Here is a 26,483-nt window from a genome sequence, read left to right as displayed (position 1 = left end):
GTCATCGGCAAGGACAAGCACGTTTTTTTGGGATAAAAATAAATATAATAATAGAGCTAAGCACAGCTGAAATCCTAGAGGAAAACCTGGTTCAGTCTGCTTTCAACAGACACTGGGAGACAAATTCACCTTTCAGCAGGACAATAACCTAAAACAGAAGGCCAATTATACACTGGATAATATACCCAAGACAACATTGAATGTTCCCGAGTGGCCTTGTGTATTGACTTAAATCAGCTTGAAAATCTATGGCAAGACTTGAAAAGGGTGGTCTTGCAATGATCAACAACCAACTTGATAGAGCTTGAAGAATTGTTTTAATAATAATGTGAAAATATTGTACAATCCAGGTGTGCAAAGCTCTTCTAGATTTACCCAGAAAAACTCACAGCTGTAATCGTTGCCAAAGGTGATTCTAACATGTATTGACTCAGGGGTGGGAATACTTATGTTAAGGAGATATTTCTGTATTTCATTTTCAAATAAATATATATATTTATATATATATATATATATATTTTTTTTTGTTTGTTTTTACTTTGTCATTATGGGGTATTGTGTGTAGATGGGTGATGGAAAAAATTCAATTTAATCCATTTTGAATTCAAGCTGTAACACAACAATGTGGAATAAGGGTTATGAATACTTTCTGAAGGCACTGTATGTGGGTTTTTGGTAACGGAATTACAAGGCACAAGGCAATGTTTCTTAAACTTACAGAAGGCAAATCATTTATCCAAAACTAAATATAAGTGGTGATATTAGTTGGCAGGGGTCTTTACTTCAACATTATTGTGTTTTGATGTATTTGTAATACCTATTTTCTGGTAGATTTTTTCTAAGAAGCTTTTTCAATCAGTTTTAACAGAAATCAAAGCCATTACTTATGCCTAATTTTTAAGATGGATAATGGTTGAAATTGATATCTATGCCATCATTTCCCAAAAATATAGACTTTCATTTATCACATAATCTGATATGCTCCTATGAATTTCATATGTTGGTGCTTTTACATGGAAATTACCTTAGGTTGTTTCAAGGAGGAGGCTACTGTGTTAGCTTATGCTTTGCTTTTCTGCTCAGTTAGACTGTCTGTGTTTGGTTTGAGTTGTTGCTTGGGGCAAAAGTCCCTGCTGGATTTTTTATGTGGGGCTGTCCGTGAACTTTCTCTCTCTCTCTGACGGTTGAAGTGTGAGAAGAACACAAAGTGTGTGTGTGTGTGTGTGTGTGTGTGTGTGTGTGTGTGTGTGCGCCTGCATTTGTATGTCTCTGTCTGCTTCTGGGTCTGTGTGTGTGTTTTTTGTGCTCCGTCTGCCAGGGTCACGTGGGGGGAGGGGAAGGTCAAACTGTCCTGCCCTGTCTCCAAACAAAGATTGTTCTGTCTACCTCGACACTGTTGTGAACTCTGCTGGGAAAAGAGCTCCCATCGTCTCGGGATCAATAGAGCCTCTGAGCTGACCAATAACTCTACTCATTTTACTACACACACGCACACGTGGTGCGCTATGGTGATAATCACTGTCAATATTCAAACATGTCATAAGAATGTTATGTATTCGGTTGTTCAAAATGTCACTGTTTTACTCAAGTTGATATTTTACAGGAAGTAAATCACAAACTTTTCACTGGAAGCAGCCAGTCATGATGACAGTATAAGTTGTCAGACCAATGACATCATACCTGTCATAATGTGGTCCTCTGTAGCTCAATTGGTAGAGCATGGCGCTTGTAACGCCAGGGTAGTGGGTTCGATCCCCGGGACCACCCATACGTAAAAATGTATGCACACATGACTGTAAGTCGCTTTGGATAAAAGCATCTGCTAAATGGCATATTATTATTATAATTATATTATTATAATACTTGAGATGTCTTGCATATTATCGTGATGATTTTGTACATAAGATAGTTCCTGTTTGGCTTTTCTATTGAGTAGGATATCATATGTGCCTACATTAAGAGTTGAGTTACGAATACTAATGAATTGTTACAAAATTATTTCCACAATATTGGTCCCAAATGTATAGCTTGGCGATATGGACAAAAAGTTATATAGAGATAAATGTAACTATTTTGCTCTAACGATAAATACAAAGAAATATTTTTAAAAATGTATGGACAGTTAGGCCTACTTTCCATTAGCAGCAGGATTATTTTTATTTTTATGGCAAGTAAGACAACTGAGATGGTATGCTATGTTTTAAAAAGTAAGCTATTTCATCTAACATATCCAGGGAATGCATCATTGATATTTTGATGTGCAACCTGTCAAAATAGGATCCAGAATGATCAGATTTATTTTTGGCTCTTCAGAGATTAATTTGCCGACATCTTTGTGTATGGGCCTATTGGCATATTCACCACCTGATGAAGTGGGAACTCAAAACACTTAGTAGATTGCTAACTCTAAATATGATCTTGTTGCTATATAGCCATGTATGCTAATTGATTAATCTATCAGTAAATGTAATGTCCTACAAAACCTTCCAGTGCTAGGCTAAGCTACTTGATGTAGGCCTATTCAGTGCAAATGGCATGCTCCACTCAGCTCTGCGGGCGCATCAAAACCATACTACGTAGCCTACTCCGGTTGTAAAGTGGTGCCATGAACTCAATATTGAGAGGTGAGAAATAAATGATATACTCACAGACATCTGTGACTCTCCTCTATGTAACTAAAAAAGCATATATTTCCTGCAATTGCATTTTGAGCAACGGTCATATGCTTGTGCTTATCAGAATGCATCTCTCCCTCCTCCGTGCACACAGTGGGGAGAGGGCAGCCCACAGTGAAACAGGGACAGGCAGATACTTTCATAGCAGGAATCAACATAATGCATAGGCTATTACTGTTGACCAAATAATGGTTTTAGAACCCAAAAATCGTCAGGAACATTGTGTAGCAAAATCCAGGAATATTACCGACCTAAGCAAAATCCTTCGGTAGGAGGAGGGCAATGTCGGTGTCGATAATTTTCGCTTTATCGTCCCAGCTCTACCCAAACATACTTACTAGGAACCAAGCAAGGAAGTACTACATTAGTAAATGAAAAATAACTACATTGAATTATATAGTAGTCCCCTTTTACCCAAAGGTAAGGATAGAGGACCTTATAAGTAAGTACAAAAATAACTAGGTTATTTGTATTTATTTATTACCAGAGACAGGATGATTGACTTGAAGGTATATAGTAAGTACATTGAAATAAATAAATAAATAAATAAATAAATAAATACAATATACCATAGATGTTGTTACTAGGTATTTACATAATAAGTACCTTGTACTTATAAGATCCTCAATACTAACCTTTGGGACTTAAGAGGACTACTATATAATTACATTTTGTTACTTTGTATTTACTAAGTAAGTATGTAGTACTTACTTGTTTGGTACCTAGTAAGTATGTTTGGGACCAAATAGTTACCATGTATTTACTTTTTGTTACTAGTTATTGTCTAGTAATTACTGGGCTGTAAAATGAAGGGTTACCAAACATACAGTGCATTCGGAAAGTATTCAGACCCCTTGACCTTTTCCACATTTTGTTACTTTACAGCCTTATTCTAAAATGCATTTAAAAAATAATAATAATCTCATCAATCTACACACACCCCATAATGACAAAGCGAAAAAACAGATTATTCTAAATTTTTCTTAAACTTACAGAAGGCAAATCATTTCTCTAAAACTAAATATAAGTGGTCGAAGGTTCACCTTCCAACAGGACAACAACCCTAAGCGCACAGCCAATACAACGCAGGAGTGGCTTCGGGATGTCTCTGAATGTTCTTGAGTGGCCCAGCCAGAGCCCGGACTTGAACCCAATCGAGCATCTCTGGAGAGACCTGAAAATAGCTGTGCAGTGATGCTCCCCATCCAACCTGACAGAGCTTGATAGGATCTGCAGAGAGGAATGGGAGAAACTCCCCAAATACCGGTGTTCCAAGCTTGTAGCGTCATACCCAAGAAGACTTGAGGCTTTAATCGCTGCCAAAGGTGCTTCAACAAAGTAGAGTAAATATATACTGAATACTTATGTAAATGTAATATTTGAGTTTTTAATATAAACTTGCAAAAAATTGTTCCAACCTGTTTTTGCTTTGTCATTATGGGGTATTGTGTGTAGATTGATGAGGGGGGAAAACAATTTAATCCATTTTAGAATAAGGCTGTAACGTAACAAAATGTGGAAAAAGTCAAGGGGTCTGAGTACTTTCCAATTGCACTGTAGGCCTGTGCAAGTTGCTTTTCGTAACATCGGACTAAGTTGTCATGACCTTCAATTACCATGGTCCCAAAATGTCCCAAAATGTCCCAAACACCCTTTCCCAATAATCTGTACTATGTACATATCCTCCTATCTGTCCTCTTGGGTTCTTCCACTTTCTATGAATGAAGGGGGTTTCACCCACCTCCAATATAAGAACAGGAGCTAGACTAAAAGGTCCAATACATAGTATCGTTTCTGCTGCTCCCAAACATGATATGTTGATGAAGCTTAGGTGATACAATCATAAAGTCTTCCACTAATTCTAACCTCTTCCCTCTCGCTCTTCTCTCTCCAGCCCAGTTGGAGTTTGTGCAGATCCTGGTGATCGTGGTGGTGATGATGGTGATGGTGGTGGTAATCACCTGCCTGCTCAACCACTACCGCCTGTCTGCACGCTCCTTCATCTCCAGGCACAGCCAGGCCCGCAGGCGCCACCTACCACTGGCCTCCGTAAGTACTCTACACTGACCAGGACGTAGACTTTACTTTACAGCCTCCACACAGACCAGGGTGCAGAATACTTTACAGCCTCCACACAGACCAGGGTGCAGAATACTTTACAGCCTCCACACAGACCAGGGTGCAGAATACTTTACAGCCTCCACACAGACCAGGGTGCAGAATACTTTACAGCCTCCACACAGACCAGGGTGCAGAATACTTTACAGCCTCCACACAGACCAGGGTGCAGAATACTTTACAGCCTCCACACAGACAAGGGTGTAGACTATTTTACTGCCCCAATAAGTACTTCATAATTATATCTCACTGACCAGGGAATATCCTTTACTTGACAGCCGCCACACAGACCAGTATGCAGCCTAGACCAGTGGTTCCCAAACTGTGGGTTGGGACCCACTTGTGGGTCGAGGCAGGGATAGGGATCCAGGTGGATCGCATTTTGGTGCATTGCAATTTTTTTCCCGGATGGACAAAACACTTTCAGTGTAAACTTAAAGATGTAGTATGTCACTTTTTGGGCGACCTGACCAAATTCACATAGAAATGTATGTTATAGATCTGTCATTCTCATTGAAAGCCAATCTAAGAAGCTGTAGATCTGTTCTGTGTGCGATATTTCTATGCTTCCCCTTAAGTTTTGTTTTTGCGTCTTTTACTTTTGGTTTTCTACACCAGCTTCAAACAGCTGAAAATACAATATTTTTGGTTATGGAAAATAAATATCACAGCGGTTTAGATGGTACAATGATTCTCTACACCATACTTGCTTGTTTTGTCACATAAACTGAAATTAGGCGAACTATTAAAAAAATTGCAACCAGGAAATGGCAGAGCTATTTCTGCATAGTGCATCTTTAAATGACTAAAACCAAATATAAAGTATGCAGAAAAGATCACATACAGTGCCTTCAGAAAGTATTTACTCCCCTTATCTTTTTCCAAATGTTGTTGTCTTACAGCCTGAATTTAAAATGGATTAAATTGAGATGTTGTGTTACTGGCCTACACACAATACCCCATAATGTCAAAGTGGAATTATGTTTTTTTAAAACAGAAATATCTTGAGTCAATAAGTATTCAACCCGGTTGTTATGGCAATCCTAAATAAGTGGAGTAAGAATTTTCACAACAAGTCAAATAATAAGTTACATAGACACGCTCTGAGTGCAATAATAGTGTTTAACATTTATTTTTTTATGACTACCTCATCTCTATACCCCACACACAATTATCTGTAAGGTCCCTCAGTCGAGCAGTGAATTTTAAACACAGATTCATCCACAAAGACCAGGGAGGGTCTTTGTGGATGAAGGGCACCTATTGGTAGATGGGTAAAAATTCAAAAAGTTGACATTAAATATCCCTTTGAGCATGGGGAAGTTATTAATTACACTTTGGATGGTGTATCAATACACCCAGTCACTACAAAGATACAGGCGTCCTTCCTAACTCAGTTGCTGGAGAGGAAGTAAACCGCTCAGGGATTTCACCATGAGGCCAATGGTGACTTTAAAACAGTTACAGAGTTTATTGGCTGTGATAGGAAAAAACGGAGGATTGATCAACAACATTGTAGTTACTCTACAATACTAACCTAAATGACAGTGTGAAAAGAAGGAAGCCTGTACAAAATAAAAATATACCAAAACATGCATCCTGTTTGCAATAAGGCACTAAAGTAAAACTGCAAAAAATGTGGCAAAGAAATTGACTTAATGTCCTGAATACAAAACGTTATGTTTGGGGCAAATCCAACAGAACACATCACTGTGTACCACTCTTCATATTTTCAAGCATGGTGGTGGCTGCATCATATTATGGGTATGCTTGTCATCGGCAAGGACTAGGGAGCTTTTTAGGATAAAAAGAAATGGAATAGTCAGTCTGCTTTCCAACATACACTGGGGGATAAATTAACCTTTCAGCAGGACAATAACCTAAAACACAAGGCCAAATATAAACACTTAAGTTGCTTACCAAGACAACATTGAGTGGCCTAGTTACAGCTTTGACTTAAATTGGCTTGAAAATCTATGGCAAGACTTGAAAATGGCTGTCTAGCAATGATCAACAACCAACTTGACAGAGATTGAAGAATTTTAAAAAGAATAATGTGCAAATATTCTGCACTCCGAATATATTTTTAAAAAAGGATATGTGTATGTATATATATGTATGTGTGTATATATATAGATATATGTATATGTGTGTGCAAATTATGGTGGAAAATAAGTATTTGGTCAATAACAAAAGTTTCTCAATACTTTGTTATATACCCTTTGTTGGCAATGACACAGGTCAAACGTTTTCTGTAAGTCTTCACAATGTTTTCACACACTGTTGCTGGTATTTTGGCCCATTCCTCCATGCAGATCTCCTCTAGAGCAGTGATGTTTTGGGGCTGTCACTGGGCAACACGGACTTTCAACTCCCTCCAAAGATTTTCTATGGGGTTGAGATCTGGAGACTGGCTAGGCCACTCAAGGACCTTGAAATGCTTCTTACGAAGCCACTCCTACGTTGCCCGGGCGGTGTGTTTGGGATCATTGTCATGCTGAAAGACCCAGCCACGTTTCATCTTCAATGCCCTTGCTGATGGAAGGAGGTTTTCACTCAAAATCTCACGATACATGGCCCCATTCATTCTTTCCTTTACAAGGATCAGTCGTCCTGGTCCCTTTGCAGAAAAACAGCCCCAAAGCATGATGTTTCCACCCCCATGCTTCACAGTAGGTATGGTGTTCTTTGGATGCAACTCAGCATTCTTTGTCCTCCAAACACGACGAGTTTAGTTTTTACCAAAAAGTTCTATTTTGGTTTCATCTGACCATATGACATTCTCCCAATCCTCTTCTGGATCATCCAAATGCACTCTAGCAAACTTCAGACGGGCCTGGACATGTACTGGCTTAAGCAGGGGGACACATCTGGCACTGCAGGATTTGAGTCCCTGGCGGCGTAGTGTGTTACTGATGGTAGGCTTTGTTACTTTGGTCCCAGCTCTCTGCAGGTCATTCACTAGGTCCCCCCGTGTGATTCTGGGATTTATGCTCACCGTTCTTGTGATCATTTTGACCCCACGGGGTGAGATCTTGCGTGGAGCCCCAGATCGAGGGAGATTATCAGTGGTCTTGTATGTCTTCCATTTCCTAAAAATTGCTCCCACAGTTGATTTCTTCAAACCAAGCTGCTTACCTATTGCAGATGCAGTCTTCCCAGCCTGGTGCAGGTCTACAATTTTGTTTCTGGTGTCCTTTGACAGCTCTTTGGTCTTGGCCATAGTGGAGTTTGGAGTGTGACTGTTTGAGGTTGTGGACAGGTGTCTTTTATAATGATAACAAGTTCAAACAGGTGCCATTAATACAGGTAACGAGTGGAGGACAGAGGAGCCTCTTAAAGAAGAAGTTACAGGTCTGTGTGAGCCAGAAATCTTGCTTGTTTGTAGGTGACCAAATACTTATTTTCCACCATAATTTGCAAATAAATTCATAAAGAATCCTACAATGTGATTTTCTGGATTTTTTTCTCTCACTTTGTCTGTCATAGTTGACGTGTACCTATGATGAAAATTACAGGCCTCTCTCATCTTTTTAAGTGGGAGAACTTGCACAATTGGTGGCTGACTAAATACTTTTTTTCCCCACTGTACATACATACATACATGCATACATATATATATATATATATATATATATATATATATACACACACACACACACACACACACAGTGGTGTGAAAGTGTTTGCCCCCGTCCTTATTTGTTTGCATGTTTGTCACACTTAAATGTTTCAGATCATAAAACAAATTTAAATATTAGTCAAAGATAACACAAGTAAACACAAAATGCAGTTTTGAAATGAGGTTGTTGTTATTATTAAGGGAATACAAAATCCAAACCTACATGGCCCTGTGTGAAAAAGTGTTTGCCCCCCCGTTATAACACAACTCAACTGTGGTTTATCACACCGGAGTTCAATTCCTCTAGCCACAGCCAGGCCTGATTACTGCCACACCTGTTCTCAATCAAGGAGTCACTTAAATAGGACCTGCCTGACAAAGTGAAGTAGACCAAAAGATCCTCAAAAGCTAGACATCATGCCGAGATCCAAAGAAATTCAGGAACAAATGAGAAAGAAAGTAATTGAGATCATCAGTCTGGAAAAGGTTATAAAGCCATTTCTAAAGCTTTGGGACTCCAGCGAACCACAGTGAGAGCCATTATCCACAAATGGCGAAAAACATGGAACAGTGGTGAACCTTCCCAGGAATGGCCGGCCGACCAAAATTACCCCAAGAGCGCAGCGACGACTCATCCAAGAGGTCACAAAAGACCCCACAACAACATCCAAAGAGCTGCAGGCCTAAATTGTCTCAGTTAAGGTCAGTGTTCATGACTCCACCATAAGAAAGAGACTGGGAAAAAATGGCCTGCATGGCAGAGTTCCAAGACGAAAACCAATGCTGAGCAAAAAGAATATTAAGGCTCGTCTCATTTTTGCCAGAAAACATCTTGATGATCCCCAAGACCTTTGGGAAAATACTCTGTGGACTGACGAGACAAAAGTTGAACTTTTTGGAAGGTGTGTGTCCCATTACATCTGCCGTAAAAGTAACACTGCATTTCAGAAAAAGAACATCATACCAACAGTAAAATATGGTGGTGGTAGTGTGATGGTCTGGGCCTGTTTTGCTGCTTCAGGACCTGGAAGACTTGCTGTGATAAAATGGAACCATGAATTCTGCTGTCTACCAAAAAATCCTGAAGGAGAATGTCCGGCCATCTGTTCGTGACCTCAAGCTGAAGCGAACTTGGGTTCTGCAGCAGGACAATGATCCAAAACACACCAGCAAGTCCACCTCTGAATGGCTGAAGAAAAACAAAATGAAGACTTTGGAGTGGCCTAGTCAAAGTCCTGACCTGAATCCTATTGAGATGCTGTGGCATGACCTTAAAAAGGCAGTTCATGCTCGAAAAAACCTCCAATGTGGCTGAATTACAACAATTCTGCAAAGATGAGTGGGCCAAAATTCCTCCACAGCGCTGTAAAAGACTCATTACAAGTTATCGCAAACGCTTGATTGCAGCTGTTGCTGCTAAGGGTGGCCCAACCAGTTATTAGGTTCTAGGGGGCAATCACTTTTTTACACAGGGCCATGTGGGTTTGGATTTTGTTTTCCCTTAATAATAACAACCTTCATTTCAAAACTGCATTTTGTGTTTACTTGTGTTATCTTTGACTAATATTTAAATGTGTTTGATGATCTGAAACATTTAAGTGTGACAAACATGCAAACAAATAAGAAATCAGGAAGCGGGCAAACACTTTTTCACACCACTGTATATGCGAGAACAAAAAACATATGGGGGATTGGAGGTGATGCAGACAATTACATTGATAGAAGTTACAATCTATCTGCAATATTAAAGCTGATCTACCCCCCCTACCCCCCCCCCCCAGAAAAAAAAATATATATTTATTGTGCACTCCAGGTGTGCAAAGCTCTTACAAAATTACCCAGAAAGACTAACAGCTGTAATCGCTGCCAAAGATTATTCTAACATGTATTGACTCAGGGGTGTGAATACTTATGTAAATGAGATATTTCTATATTTCATTTTCAATAAATTTGCAAAAATTTTTGTTGTTGTATTATACCCCCTTTTTCTCCCTAATTTCGATCTTGTCTCATCGCTGCAACTCCCCAATGGGCTCGGGAGGCGAAGGTCGAGTCATGCGTCCTCCGAAACATGACCCGCCAAACCGCACTTCTTAACACCCTCCCGCTGAACCCGGAAGCCAGCCAATGTGTCAGAGGAAACACTGTTCACCTGACGACCGAGGTCAGCCTGCAGGCGCAGTGCCCACCACAAGGAGTCGCTTGAGCCCGATGAGCCAAGTAAAGCCCCCCCCCCCCGGCCAAACCCTCCCCTAACCCGGACGACGCTGGGCCAATTGTGCGCCGCCCTATGGGACTCCCGATCCCGGCCGGTTGTGATACAGCCCGGGATCAAACCCGGGTCTGTAGTGACGCCTCGAGCACTGCGATGCAGTGCCTTTGACTGCTGCGCCACTCGGGAGGCCCCTAAAAACATGTTTTCACTGTGTCATTATGGGGTACAGTGCATTCGGAAAATATTCAGACCTCTTGACTTTGTTCACATTTTGTTACGTTACAGCCTTATTCTAAAATGAATTAAATAGTTTTTTCCCCTCATCAATCTACACAAAATACTCCATAGTGACAAAGCAAAAAAAAGTATTCAGACCCTTTACTCAGTACTTTGTTGAAGCACCTTTTGGAAGCGATTACAGCCTTGAGTCTTCTTGGGTATGACGCTACAAGCTTGGCACACCTGTATTTGGGGAGTTTCTCCCATTCTTCTCTGCAGATCCTCTCAAGCTGTGTCAGACTGGATGGGGAGCGTCGCTGCACAGCTTTTTTCAGGTCTCTCCAGAGATGTTTGATGGGGTTCAAGCCGGGCTCTGGCTGGGCCATTCAAGGACATTCAGAGACTTGTCCCGAAGCCACTCCTGCGTTGTCTTGGCTGTGTGCTTAGGGTCGTTGTCCTGTTGGAAGGTGAACCTTCGCCCTTGTCGGAGGTCCTGAGCACTCTGGAGCAGGTTTTCATCAAGGATCTATCTGTACTTTGCTCCATTAATCTTTCCCTCGATCCTGACTAGTCTCCCAGTCCCTGCCGCTGAAAAACGTCCCCACAGCATGATGCTACCACCCCCATGCTTCACCGTTGGGATGGTGCAAGGTTTCCTCCAGACGTGACGTTTGGTATTCAGGGCAAAGAGTTCAATCTTGGTTTCATCAGACCAGAGAATCTTGTTTCTCATGGTCTGAGAGTCTTTAGGTGCCTTTTGGCAAACTCCAAGCGGGCTGTCGTGTGCCTTTTACTGAGGAGTGGCTTCTGTCTGGCCACTCTACCATAAAGGCCTGATTGGTGGAGTGCTGCAGAGATGATTGTCCATCTGGACGGTTCTCCCATCTCCACAGAGGAACTCTGGAGCTCTGTCAGAGTGACCATCTGGTTCTTGGTCACCTCCCTGACCAAGGTCCTTCTTCCCCGATTGCTCAGTTTGGCAGGGCGGCCAGCTCTAGGAAGAGTTGGTGGTTCCAAACTTCTTCCATTTAAGAATGATGGTGTCCACTGTGTTCTTGGGGACCTTAAATGCTGCAGAAATATGTTCGTACCCTCCAGACCTGTGCCACGACACAATCCTGTCTCTGAGCTCTACGGACAATTCCTTCGACCTCATGGCTTGGTTTTTGCTCTGACATGCACTGTCAACTGTGTGACCTTATATAGACAGGTGTGTGCCTTTCCAAATCATGTCCAATCAATTGAGTTTACCACAGGTGGACTGCAATCAAGTTGTAGAAACATCTCAAGGATGATCAATGGAAACAGGATGCACTTGAGCTCAATTTCCAGTCTCATAGCGAAGGGTCTGAATACTTATGTAAATAAGGTATTTACGTTTTTTATTTTTAATACATGTAAAAAGATTTCTAAGAACCTGTTTTCGCTTTGTCATTATGGGGTATTGTGTGTAGATTGAGGGGGAAAAAATGAATTTAATCCATTTTAGAATAAGGCTGTAACGTAACAATGTGAAAAAAGTCAAGGGGTCTGAATATTTTCCGAATGCACTGTATATACAGTGTGTATATATACATAGATATATATACAGTACCAGTCAATAGTTTGGACACACCTTCTCATTCAAGGGTTTTTCTTAATTTTTCTATATTGTAGAATAATAGTGAAGACATCAAAACTATGAAATAACACATATGGAATCATGTAGTAACCAAAAAAGTGTTAAACAAATCAAAATATATTTTAGATTCTTCAAAGTAGCCACCCTTTGCCTTGATGACAGCTTTGCACACTCTTGGCATTCTCTCCACCAGCTTCATGAGGAATGCTTTTCCAACAGTCTTGAAGGAGTTCCCACATATGTTGAGCATTTATTGGCTGCTTTTCCTTCACTCTGTGGTCCAACTCATCCCAAACCATCTCAATTGGGTTGTGGTCGGGTGATTGTGGAGGCCAGGTCATCTGATGCAGCACTCCATCACTCTCCTTCTTGGTCAAATAGCCTGGAGGTGTGTTTTGGGTCATTTTCCTGTTGAAAAACAAATGATAGTCCCACTAAGCGCAAACCTGATGGGATGGCGTATCGCTGCAGAATGCTGTGGAAGCCATGCTGGTTAAGTGTGCCTTGAATTCTAAATAAATCACTGACAGTGTCACCAGCAAAGCACCATCACACCACCTCCTCCATGCTTTACGGTGGGAACCACACATGCGGAGATCATCTGTTCACCTACTCTGCGTCTCACAATGACATGGCGGTTGGAACCAAGAATCTTACATTTGGACTCATCAGAACAAAGGACAGATTTCCACCGGTCTAATGTCCATTGCTCGTGTTTCTTGGCCCAAGCAAGTCTCTTCTTCTTATTGGTGTCCTTTAGTAGTGGTTTCTTTGCAGTGATTCGACCATGAAGGCCTGATTCACCCAGTCTCCTCTGAACAGTTGATGTTGAGATGTGTCTGTTACTTAAACCCTGTGAAGCATTTATTTGGGCTGCAATTTCTGAGGCTGGTAACTCTAATGAACTTATCCTCTGCAGCAGAGGTAACTCTGGGTTTTCCTTTCCTGTGTTGGTCCTCATGAGAGCCAATTTCATCATAGCGCTTGATGGTTTTTGCTACTGCACTTGAAGAAACTTTCAAAGTTCTTGACATTTTCCAAATAGACTGACCTTGATGTCTTAAAGTAATGATGGACTGTCGTTTCTTTGCTTATTTGAGCTGTTCTTGCCATGATATGGACTTGGTCTTTTACCAAATAGGGCTGTCTTCTGTATACCCCCCCTCCCTCCACACCTTGTCACAACACAACTGATGGGCTCAAACGCATTAAGAAGAAAATCAATTCCACAAATTAACTTTTAACAAGGCACACCTGTTAATTGAAATCCAGTCCAGGTGACTACCACATGAAGATGGTTAAGAGAATGCCAAGAGTGTGCAAAGCTGTCATCATCACAAATCAAATCAAATCAAATCAAATTTTATTGGTCACATGCGCCGAATACAACAGGTGCAGACATTACAGTGAAATGCTTACTTACAGCCCTTAACCAACAGTGCATTTATTTTTAACAAAAAAAGTAAAAATAAAACAACAAAAAAGGTGTTGTGGAAAAAAAAGAGCAGAAGTAAAATAAAATAACAGTAGGGAGGCTATATATACAGGCGGCTAGTTGAGGTAGTTGAAGTAATATGTACATGTGGGTAGAGTTAAAGTGACTATGCATAAATAATTAACAGAGTAGCAGCAGCGTAAAAAGGATGGGGTGGGGGGGCAGTGCAAATAGTCCGGGTAGCCATGATTAGCTGTTCAGGAGTCTTATGGCTTGGGGGTAGAAGCTGTTGAGAAGTCTTTTGGACCTAGACTTGGCACTCCGGTACCGCTTGCCGTGCGGTAGCAGAGAGAACAGTCTATGGCTAGGGTGGCTGGAGTCTTTGACAATTTTGAGGGCCTTCCTCTGACACCGCCTGGTATAGAGGTCCTGGATGGCAGGGAAGCTTGGCCCCAGTGATGTACTGGGCCGTACGCACTACCCTCTGTAGTGCCTTGCGGTCGGAGGCCAAGCAGTTGCCATACCAGGCGGTGATGCAACCAGTCAGGATGCTCTCGATGGTGCAGCTGTATAATTTTTGAGGATCTGAGGACCCATGCCAAATCTTTTCAGTCTCCTGAGGGGGAATAGGCTTTGTCGTGCCCTCTTCACGACTGTCTTGGTGTGTTTGGACCATGATAGTTCGTTGGTGATGTGGACACCAAGGAACTTGAAGCTCTCAACCTGTTCCACTACAGCCCCCGTCGATGAGAATGGGGCGTGCTCAGTCCTCTTTTTTTTTCCTGTAGTCCACAATCATCTCCTTTGTCTTGGTCACGTTGAGGGAGAGGTTGTTGTCCTGGCACCACACGGCCAGGTCTCTGACCTCCTCCCTATAGGCTGTCTCATCGTTGTCGGTGATCAGGCCTACCACTGTTGTGTCGTCGGCAAACTTAATGATGGTGTTGGAGTCGTGCCTGGCCATGCAGTCATGGGTGAACAGAGAGTACAGGAGGGGGACTGAGCACGCACCCCCTGAGGGGGCCCCGTGTTGAGGATCAGTGTGGCAGATGTGTTGTTACCTACCCTTACCACCTGGGGCGGCCCGTCAGGAAGTCCAGGATCCAGTTGCAGAGGGAGGTGTTTAGTCCCATGATCCTTAGCTTAGTGATGAGCTTAGAGGGCACTATGGTGTTGAATGCTGAGCTGTAGTCAATGAATAGCATTCTCACGTAGGTGTTCCTCTTGTCCAGGTGGGAAAGGGCAGTGTGGAGTGCAATAGAGATTGCATCATCTGTGGATCTGTTGGGGCGGTATGCAAATTGGAGTGGGTCTAGGGTTTCTGGGATAATGCTGTTGATGTGAGCCATGACCAGCCTTTCAAAGCACTTCATGGCTACAGACGTCAGTGCTACGGGTCGGTAGTCATTTAGGCAGGTTATCTTAGAGTCCTTGGGCACGGGGACTATGGTGGTCTGCTTGAAACATGTTGGTATTACAGACTCAGTCAGGGACATGTTGAAAATGTCAGTGAAGACACTTGCCAGTTGGTCAGCACATGCTCGGAGTACACGTCCTGGTAATCCGTCTGGCCCTGCGGCCTTGTGAATGTTGACCTGCTTAAAAGGCTTACTCACGTCGGCTACGGAGAGCGTGATCACATAGTCATCCGGAACAGCTGGTGCTCTCATGCATGCTTCAGTGTTGCTTGCCTCGAAGCGAGCATAGAAGTGGTTTAGCTCGTCTGGTAGGCTTGTGTCACTGGGCAGCTCGTGGCTGTGCTTCCCTTTGTAGTCTGTAATACTTTTCAAGCCCTGCCACATCCGACGAGCGTCAGAGCCAGTGTAGTACGATTCAATCTTAGTCCTGTATTGACTCTTTCCTGTTTGATGGTTCGTCGGAGGGCATAGCGGGATTTCTTATAAGCGTCCGGGTTAGAGTCCCGTTCCTTGAAAGCGGCAGCTCTACCCTTTAGCTCAGTGCGGATGTTTCCTGTAATCCATGGCTTCTGGTTGGGGTATGTACGTACGGTCACTGTGGGGACGACATCATCGATGCACTTATTGATGAAGCCAGTGACTGATGTGGTGTACTCCTCAATGCTGTCTGAAGAATCCCGGAACATGTTCCAGTCTGTGCTAGCAAAACAGTCCTGTAGCTTAGCATCTGCGTCATCTGACTACTTTTGCTTAGTTTTTGCTTATAAGCAGGAATCAGGAGGATAGAGTTATGGTCAGATTTGCCAAATGGAGGGCGAGGGAGAGCTTTGTATGCATCTCTGTGTGTGGAGTAAAAGTGGTCTAGAGTTTTTTTTCCTCTGGTTGCACATTTAACATGCTGGTAGAAATTAGGTAGAACGGATTTAAGTTTCCCTGCATTAAAGTCCCCGGCCACTAGGAGCGCTGCATCTGGATGAGTGTTTTCCTGTTGATTTATGGCCTTGACTACTTGGCTACTTTGAAGAATCTCAAATCTCAAATATATTTTGATTTGTTTAACACTTTTTTGGTTACTACATGATATCATATGTTATTTAATGGTTTTGATGTTTTCACTATTATTCTACAATGTAGAAAATAGTGAAAATAAAGAAAAGCCCTTGAATGAGTACGTGTGTCCAAACTTTTGACTGGTACTGTATAAACACTGCTCAAAAAAATAAAGGGAACACTAAAATAACACATCCTAGATAATGAAATAATCTCATTAAATACTTTTTTCTTTACATAGTTGAATATGCTGACAACAAAATCACACAAAAATGATCAATGGAAATCAAATTTATCAACCCATGGAGGTCTGGATTTGGAGTCACCCTCAAAATTAAAGTGGAAAACCACACTACAGGCTGATCCAACTTTGATGTAATGTCCTTAAAACAAGTCAAAATGAGGCTCAGTAGTGTGTGTGGCCTCCACGTGCCTGTATGACCTCCCTACAACGCCTGGGCATGCTCTTGATGAGGTGGCGGATGGTCTCCTGAGGGATCTCCTCCCAGACCTGGACTAAAGCATCCGCCAACTCCTGGACAGTCTGTGGTGCAACGTGGCGTTGGTGGATGGAGCGAGACATGATGTCCCAGATGTGCTCAATTGGATTCAGGTCTGGGGAACGGGCGGGCCAGTCCATAGCATCAATGCCTTCCTCTTGCAGGAACTGCTGACACACTCCAGCCACATGAGGTCTAGCATTGTCTTGCATTAGGAGGAACCCAGGACCAACCGCACCAGCATATGGTCTCACAAGGGGTCTGAGGATCTCATCTCGGTACCTAATGGCAGTCAGGCTACCTCTGGCGAGCACATGGAGGGCTGTGCGACCTCCCAAAGACATGCCACCCCACACCATGACTGACCCACCGCCAAACCGGTCATGCTGGAGGATGTTGCAGGCAGCAGAACGTTCTCCACGGCGTCTCCAGACTCTGTCAAGTCTGTCACATGTGCTCAGTGTGAACCTGCTTTCATCTGTGAAGAGCCAGTGGCGAATTTGCCAATCTTGGTGTTCTCTGGCAAATGCCAAACGTCCTGCACGGTGTTGGGCTGTAAGCACAACCCCCACCTGTGGACGTCGGGCCCTCATACCACCCTCATGGAGTCTGTTTCTGACCGTTTGAGCAGACACATGCACATTTGTGGCCTGCTGGAGGTCATTTTGCTCCTCCTTGCACAAAGGCAGAGGTAGCGGTCCTGCTGCTGGGTTGTTGCCCTCCTACGGCCTCCTCCACGTCTCCTGATGTACTGGCCTGTCTCCTGGTAGCGCCTCCATGCTCTGGACACTACGCTGACAGGCACAGCAAACCTTCTTGCCACAGCTCGCATTGATGTGCCATCCTGGATGAGCTGCACTACCTGAGCCACTTGTGTGGGTTGTAGACTTCGTCTCATGCTACCACTAGAGTGAAAGCACCGCCAGCATTCAAAAGTGACCAAAACATCAGCCAGGAAGCATAAGAACTGAGAAGTGGTCTGTGGTCACCACCTGCAGAACCACTCCTTTATTGGGGGTGTCTTTCTAATTGCCTATAATTTCCACCTGTTGTCTATTCCATTTGCACAACAGCATGTGACATTTATTGTCAATCAATGTTGCTTCCTAAGTGGACAGTTTGATTTCACAGAAGTGTGATTGACTTGGAGTTACATTGTGTTGTTTAAGTGTTCCCTTTATTTTTTTGACCAGTGTATATGGAGGATTGGAAATTATGCCGACAATCACATTGATGGAAGCTACAATCTATCTGCAATATTAAATCTGATCTACCCCCTAAAAAATGTTTTACAATTAAGTTTACTAGATAGTGACAGTAGTTGTTGGTGTGTTAACCAAACAGACGTTCTAGTTTAGCTAACCAAACCATCAGTCCTAGCTTGCCATTAATGAAAATCAAATTCAACAATGCCAATAATGTTTTAAATTCGACTTTTGCTTTCAAAAGCAGCTCAAACATAAAACATGTAAGAATGAACTATAGCCATTGAATTCTACAGTGCAATTATACCGTGTGTCATTATAGGGAAATAATTAACGCTCTAGAATGCCCTTCAAGCCAATCAGAAACAAGTATTCAACAATGCCATGGTATAAAACCAGATAACGGGACAGTTGTAAAAGATATCGGGACACCTTGCAATCACAACGCAATAAGCGCCTACACATGCAGACCGTACTTGCTACAAAGTTACAGAAAGCTAAACCAACAACCACACAAACCCAAATACAATGCTTTTAGTTTTTGAAATATTTAGGACTAACTTATTCCTTGCCACCCATTCTGAAACGAATGCAGCTCTTTGTTAAGTGTTAATGAGTTAATGATTTCATGAACCTTGCTTCTTAAGCTACATATGTTAACGTGGGCTATTTCTAGCACTTTTCTGGGATGCTTGATTGTATTCATTGCTTTACTGGGACGCTTTGCAGAAGTAGACATGCTCATGTTATTTATGTTAGTGCAGGGTGAGCTGCACACAGTGGACTTCGTACTAGGGCACACCGCCTCAGTGCTAACAGTATAACTCTGGTTCATAGGCACATGATTACTGCATACAATAGCTGTAGGATCAGCAGAGGCATTCAGGGTAGTTAGACGGACAAAAATTAGGCTAATTACATTGTGTCTACCAATGCCCCTGGGATAATGCACATTTGCTGAAGCATTATGACAACTCAGCAACACAATGGTAGGGATTAACTGAGCTGGATTGGGTCATTGATAAATCAGGATGAAGGGAAAGCTGAACGGAGAAAAGTACAGGGAGATCCTTGATGAAAACCTGCTCCAGAGTGCTCAGGACCTCAGACCAGGGCGAAGGTTCACCTTCCAACAGGACAACGACCCTAAGCACACAGCCAAGACAACGCAGGAGTGGCTTCGGGACAAGTCTCAGAATGTCCTTGAGTGGCCCAGCCAGAGCCCAGACTTGAACCCAATCGAACATCTCTGGAGAGACCTGAAAATAGCTGTGCAGCAACACTCCCCATCCAACCTGACACAGCTTGAGAGGATCTGATAAGAAGAATGGGAGAAACTCCCCAAATACAGGTGTGCCAAGCTTGTAGCTTTATACCCAAGAATACTTGAGGCTGTAATTGCTGCCAAAGGTGCTTCAACAAACTACTGATTAAAGGGTCTGAATACTTATGTAAATGTGATATTTCAGTTTTATATGTATACATTTGCAAAACTTTCTAAAAACCTATTTTTGCTTTGTCATTATGGGGTATTGTGTGTAGATTGATGCGGGGAAAAAACGATTTAATCAATTTTAGAATAAGGCTGTAACGTAACAAAATGTGGAAAAAGTCAAGGAGTCTGAATACTTTCTGAATGCACTGTATATGGGAAAATACATGTTTGAAATTTTTGACCAATCGATTGGTCGAATGAACAAGATTATTTTTGGTCGGGGACAGCCCTAGTTGACTCCAATGCTTCCCACAGTTGTGTGAAGTTGGCTGGATGTCCTTTGGGTGGTGGACCTTTCTTGATAGACACAGGAAACTGTTGAGCGTGAAAATCCCAGAAATATTGCAGTTCTTGACACAAACCGGTGCGCCTGGCACCTACTACCATACTCCGTTCAAAGGCACTTCAATCTTTTGTCTTACCCATTCACCCTCTGAATGGCACACATACACAATCCATGTCTCAAGGCTTCTCTGAATGGCACACATACACAATTCTTCTTTACCCTGTCTCCTCCCCTTCATTTACACTGATTGAAGTGGATTTAACAAGTGACATCAATAAGGGTTCCTAGCTTTCACCTGGTCAGTCTATGTAATGTTTTGTGTACTCAGTGTATGTTTTAATGTCTGGTGTTTCTTTCTTTGTGAAACAGTCAGAGGCTCACTGGAGACAGGTTGTCTGCCACATGTCTGACACATCGCCCAGTGCAGTGATCTGAAGATTCCAGAACCATATGACCGCACTGCTGCTTTCTGAATCACTCACACACACACACACACACACACTGCTGCTTTCCGAATCACCTAGCCCGTGATTCATTCGTTAGGAGATATGGGGATTGATGCCATGTGAGTGTGTTTGGGCTAGGCAGACGTCTGTGTACTCTGCAGGAGGGGGTATGAGTCAGAGATGACAGAGTGCCCCTCTCTCTCTCTCTTTCTGTTTCACGGTCAGTGTCTGGCTGTGTGTTTGTTTAGGATTGCTTGTGTGAAGAGCACTTGAACGGTACATGTAGCTATTGTCCAATTCACAGCCCATCTAGGTGGAGAGAACAAGGCTTCGATAGAAGGACAGAAAGTTTACAGAGGCACTCCAATATTAGCCCCTTGGGTTCTGCCTATTAAGAGAGGCTATATCAGTATACCTTACTCTGTCTGGCTCTGGGGTTGATCTCATCACCTTCACCCTAAGGTGGTTGGCTCTTTGGCTGGAAAGGGAAGTACTCCACCTAGTTGCACAACATGGTATCCAGTGACATGATAAATGCTTCTCTCTCTCCTCGCATCCCCCCCCCCCCTTCTCTCAGGATGGGAGTCTGTGGTCCTCAGATGGCCCAGGGTCCTCCAGTGGAATGAGCGAGGTAAGGGGGTTTATGGGTAATCTTGTTTAGCCATTAACCCCTTAAGAGTTTAGGTCTATAGGGGTCATCCCTAAACCCAGGGTCCTAAAATTCATCCCAAATGCCCGGAAATGAATTATGGATTTGTCCTCTGATATAAGAGCAGAGGGGCTATGAGTGTTTATTGATGTTCATAGCCAAGAGATGACAACGATGGTGCTGTATTGCTTGTATGGTTGCTCGGCCCCCTGTCAATATACCCTCACTCAATATACCTTCAAACTCTCTTTTTGTCACTGTGGATAAATGAGTGTTCTGAACAAGAGGATCACAATGGAAATAAGTTGTTCAACTTTTTTTTTGTGTTATCCTCAATGATTTTAAATGCATTGCATCCAAATATACAAATTGTCAATTTCATAAAATCAAATCACAAAAATGAATGACCAAATACAGTGGGGAAAAAAAGTATTTAGTCAGCCACCAATTGTGCAAGTTCTCCCACTTAAAAAGATGAGAGAGGCCTGTAATTTTCATCATAGGTACACGTCAACTATGACAGACAAATTGAGGAAAAAAAATCCAGAAAATCCCATTGTAGGATTTTTAATGAATTTATTTGCAAATTATGGTGGAAAATAAGTAATTGGTCACCTACAAACAAGCAAGATTTCTGGCTCTCACAGACCTGTAACTTCTTCTTTCAGAAGCTCCTCTGTCCTCCACTCGTTACCTGTATTAATGGCACCTGTTTGAACTTGTTATCAGTATAAAATACACCTGTCCACAACCTCAAACAGTCACACTCCAAACTTCACAATGGCCAAGACCAAAGAGCTGTCAAAGGACACCAAAAAACAAAATTGTAGACCTGCACCAGGCTGGGAAGACTGAATCTGCAATAGGGTAAGCAGCTTGGTTTGGAAGAAATCAACTGTGGGAGCAATTATTAGGAAATGGAAGACATACAAGACCACTGATAATCTCCCTCGATCTGGGGCTCCACGCAAGATCTCACCCCGTGGGGTCAAATAGATCACAAGAACGGTGAGCAAAAATCCCAGAACACACGGGGGGACCTAGTGAATGACCTGCAGAGAGCTGGGACCAAAGTAACAAAGCCAACCATCAGTAACACACTACGCCGCCAGGGACTCAAATCCTGCAGTGCGAGACGTGTCTCCCCTGCTTAAGCCAGTACATGTCCAGGCCCGTCTGAAGTGCATTTGGATGATCCAGAAGAGGATTGGGAGAATGTCATATGGTCAGATGAAACCAAAATATAACTTTTTGGTAAAAACTCAACTCGTCATGTTTGGAGGACAAAGAATGCTGAGTTGCATCCAAAGAACACCATACCTACTGTGAAGCATGGGGTTGGAAACATATGCTTTGGGGCTGTTTTTCTGCAAAGGGACCAGGACGACTGATCCGTGTAAAGGAAAGAATGAATGGGGCCATGTATCGTGAGATTTTGAGTGAAAACCTCCTTCCATCAGCAAGGGCATTGAAGATGAAACGTGGCTGGGTCTTTCAGCATGACAATGATCCCAAACACACCGCCCGGGAAACGAAGAGTGGCTTCGTAAGAAGCATTTCAAGGTCCTGGAGTGGCCTAGCCAGTCTCCAGATCTCAACCCCATAGAAAATCTTTTGGAGGGGAGTTGAAAGTCTGTGTTGCCCAGCGACAGCCCCAAAACATCACTGCTCTAGAGGAGATCTGCATGGAGGAATGGGCCAAAATACCAGCAACAGTGTGTGAAAACCTTGTGAAGACTTACAGAAAACGTTTGACCTGTGTCATTGCCAACAAAGGGTATATAACAAAGTATTGAGAAACTTTTGTTATTGACCAAATACTTATTTTCCACCATCATATGCCAATAAATTCATTAAAAAATCCTACAATGTGATTTTCTGGATTTTTTCCTCATTTTGTCTGTCATAGTTGACGTGTGTACCTATGATGAAAATTACAGGCCTCTCTCATCTTTAGAGTGGAGAGAACTTGCACAATTGGTGGCTGACTAAATACTTTTTTTCCCCACTGTATGTGTGTTTGTGCTAACTTTACCTCTCCTCCTCCCTTACAGCAGCAGGTGTACACCCCACGGCCCCCGGACCGCGGCCCCTCCTACCTGCAGAGGGAGCGTCTGGCCCGCTTCCAGCCCACCTACCCCTACCTGCCCCACGCCATCATTGACCTGCCGCCCACCATATCGCTGTCGGACGGCGAGGAGCCCCCGCCCTACCAGGGCACCTGCACCCTGCAGCTTCGCGACCCCGAGCAGCAGCTGGAGCTTAACAGGGAGTCGGTGCGCGCGCCCCCCAACCGCACCGTCTACGACAGCCACCTCCTCGATACCTCCCTGTGCCCGCCGCCCAGCCTCAACGCGGGAGTCAGTGCTACCACGGTAGCCACGGCCGCACAGGCCTACTCCAGCCGAGTGGAAGGGGCGCCGCCGACTTATAGTGAGGTGATTGGGCACTACTACCACCCCTCTTCCCTGCCCAGGCACCACCACCAGACTTCCAGTGGCGGTGGGGGCACGGGGGGCGGAGGCGGGTTAGGAGGCCCGGGTCCCTCGCTGCTCCACGGGATACTCCAGCAGGCCCACCTGGGCAGCCTGGAGAGCAGGAACGCACGCAACAAAAAGGAGAAGCAGAAGCCTCGGCAGGTGTGACGACAGTGTTGGTGTCGGCCGTTATTTCTTTCTCTGCGCACTTCAGCTGAACTGTTGGTGTCAGGCAGGGTTGGGGAGGGGAGGGTGACATGGGGTGGCAGGGGGAGGCAGACGCAAAAAAAAAAGGACTGCCTCCCCTCTGAACTTTACCCCCCTCCCCCAGTCACCGTCTTACTGACAACCGTCGCCCTTGACTTACTTTGTATAAATATTTACTTGTTCTTTGTTGTCTCCGTGCTTACAGCTTTTTTTCTAGACTGACAAATGCGAAAACAAAAAAAAGTTGCATTTTTATTTTCATTTTGTATTTAGGTTTATTTTGTTTTTGTATCCCTTTTGCATCATTTCTAGTCACTTATCTCCTTGTAGTTTATCCTTAGTTGCTCCGAGAGTCTTTTAGAATGACCAGGTCTTCCTTTTTTTTAGGTGCAGATGGTTCTTTTAGTGAGCTGCCCCGTAACCCCGTCTGGCTTTGTGTACTGTCCGTGTACAGGCTTGTACAGTGCATTGATAGCAATCTTGTAACAGGTTGCCAGATTCAGGCTCTCACGGGTTGCCAGATTGAAGCTCATATGTTAGCCCTTGTTAGCCTCTCAGCTCATGACCCAGTTAGCCACAGTGCCGACATACCCCCGTTGCTCCTCATCAATCCGCATCAGAGGGTGAGTAAGCTTAGCGATGTGGTGGTCAGCGTTGGCATCCATGGAAACGCATGATTGGCAGCTGACTGGGTCTGTGTGTATCAACATGAGCACTGGAATAGAGAGTCCTGAGTCGAGGTCAATTGAGTTCAGTACTTTGCCCACTATAGTGCTATATGGCCATCTTGCTGTACTATCTGGACCCATCTGAGTTTAGTACTGTACTTTGGGTCTTGTCCAGTCGAGTTTAGTACTGTCTTTGGGTCTTTGGCCAGACAAGTTCAGGAGTTCCTGTGTGCAAATGCTCTTAATTTCTTTCCGGATCTTTTTTAAAGAGATGTTTGCACAAGATTCAAGACTGTTTATCTGGAGAAAAAGAAAAGAAGTCTGCAATATGTATCATAAGAGAGGAGAGTGTGAGCAGGGGTATTTTTGTAAACATGGATACTAAAGAGAAAAATAAAAGTGAAAACGGTCATCTGTTGGGCTGCCAACTCAAATGTGTTTAACCATGTGCCATCTATACATATACATCCATATGTAGATGTATCACTGTATGTGTGTAAATGGCATATAAACACACATATGGAAATGGTCAAACAAACTTAAAAAGCACGATTTTAGAGTTATTTATATAATTGTTGAAAATAATTGCACTATTTTTTTATATAACGAAATGGAACGAGAGAAAAAAAGAGACCTGGAGTTTTGCGTGCATGTGTGATCTTGAGTGACAGAGCCCTTAACCTTTCAACCCCCAACTTTGAACTCTAGTTCAGGTTTATTATCTGCAGATACCCAAGATGTCTGACCAGAAGTAGGGTGAAGTTGCTCCTAGACGCTGATCTTGGGTCAGTTTTGCGTTTTCCCCACTAATGGTTAAGGTTAGGATTGGGAAAGGGAAGCTGATCCTAGATCTGTACCTAGGGGAAACTTCACCCATTCCAGAGCATCTGACCACTATTTCATGGGACTGCAGCGTACAGTAGCCTACTACACAGAACTGCAGTACTGTAGGGCCAAAATCTGACTTAAAACATTTTGTGCGTGACTTTCAAATTGATCTGCTATTGATTTTAGGCAAACGTTAGAGTTAAAGTCGCAGATTTTAATTCAGATTCCGCTCGTAGGCCCTATTCCATAGGCTTAACTCTCTTTCACCTTTCTAGGCCTTTAGAAAGTCAAAAACTCCATTGACCTCAATTACCTATTATCTCTCAAGATGTATTTGTCAAATCGTTGATTTTGACAAACTACCTCAACAAGCAACACGTCAAGCACATAGTGTCGCCTACCTTCAGATATTTTCATGTTTAGTGCCCATATTGAATTTCAACTCATGGATATTTTGTTTTTAATGCAAGCCTCCATCATGTGTAGGTTTGGAACAGAAAGAGATTAATCATGAAACTGAAGTTGGAGTGGTGACCTTCACCACTTCCCGCTAAGCCTTGTATCTGATTGTCAGGCCTTTGAAGCGGCCAGGTGTGAGAGAGAGAGAGAGAGAGAGAGAGTGCTCTGTCTATAGAGAGCATGACTGAGCGTTTAGCAGGCAACTGTACGCTGCACACATCCTCCTACCGTCTGGGCTTTTCTCCAGCAGGCATCTCTTAGCACTTTAATGAAGAAGGAGAGAGATGCAATCTCCTTCAGTCAGCATTGGTCTCACTTCTATATTGATATTATGCAACTGCTCCCTCTGAGGTGAGACTCAAACTGCAAGGGGGCCCAACTTAAGATGGTATCACAGCAAAGAAGGGAGAGGTGTATGTGACAATAATAAAATAGAAATTGCCAGTCAAAAGTTTGGACACACCTACGCATTCAAGGGTTTTTCTTTATTTTCTTTTACTATTTTCTACATTGTAGAATAATAGTGAAGACATCAAAACTATGAAATAACACATATGGAATCATGTAGTAACCAAAAAAGTGTTAAACAAATCAAAATATATTTTATATTTGAGATTCTTCAAATAGCCTCCCTTTGCCTTGATGACAGCTTTGCACACTCTTGGCGTTCTCTCAACCAGCTTCACCTGGAATGCATTTCCAACAGTTTTGAAGGTGAGCACTTTTTGGCTGCTTTTCCTTCACTCTGCCGTCCGACTCATCCCAAACCATCTCAATTGGGTTGAGGTCGGGGGATTGTGGAGGCCAGGTCATCTGATGCAGCATTCCATCATTCTTCTTCTTGGTAAAATAGCCCTTACACAGCCTGGAGGTGTGTTGGGTCATTGTCC

The 26,483-nt window shown here is 43.2% G+C and overlaps 1 protein-coding gene across 2 annotated transcripts in view; it reads left to right on the top strand.

Annotated features, from left to right (window-relative positions):
- Nucleotides 1-26,066, top strand: part of pmepa1 (prostate transmembrane protein, androgen induced 1) — a 76,793-nt gene extending 50,727 nt beyond the window's left edge. For both annotated transcript variants that reach the window (XM_041888794.2, XM_041888795.2), the window contains exons 2-4: nt 4,570-4,724; nt 20,883-20,936; nt 23,009-26,066. In XM_041888794.2, the coding sequence (XP_041744728.1) occupies nt 4,570-4,724; nt 20,883-20,936; nt 23,009-23,599 (800 nt within the window). In that variant the 3' untranslated portion in view covers nt 23,600-26,066. The remainder of the gene's footprint in view (nt 1-4,569; nt 4,725-20,882; nt 20,937-23,008) is intronic.
- Nucleotides 26,067-26,483: the final 417 nt, after the last annotated feature.

This window comes from Coregonus clupeaformis, chromosome 10, assembly GCF_020615455.1.
Source record: "Coregonus clupeaformis isolate EN_2021a chromosome 10, ASM2061545v1, whole genome shotgun sequence".
NCBI classification, from domain to species: Eukaryota; Metazoa; Chordata; class Actinopteri; order Salmoniformes; family Salmonidae; genus Coregonus; species Coregonus clupeaformis.
This window is presented reverse-complemented; position numbering and strand designations above follow the sequence as displayed.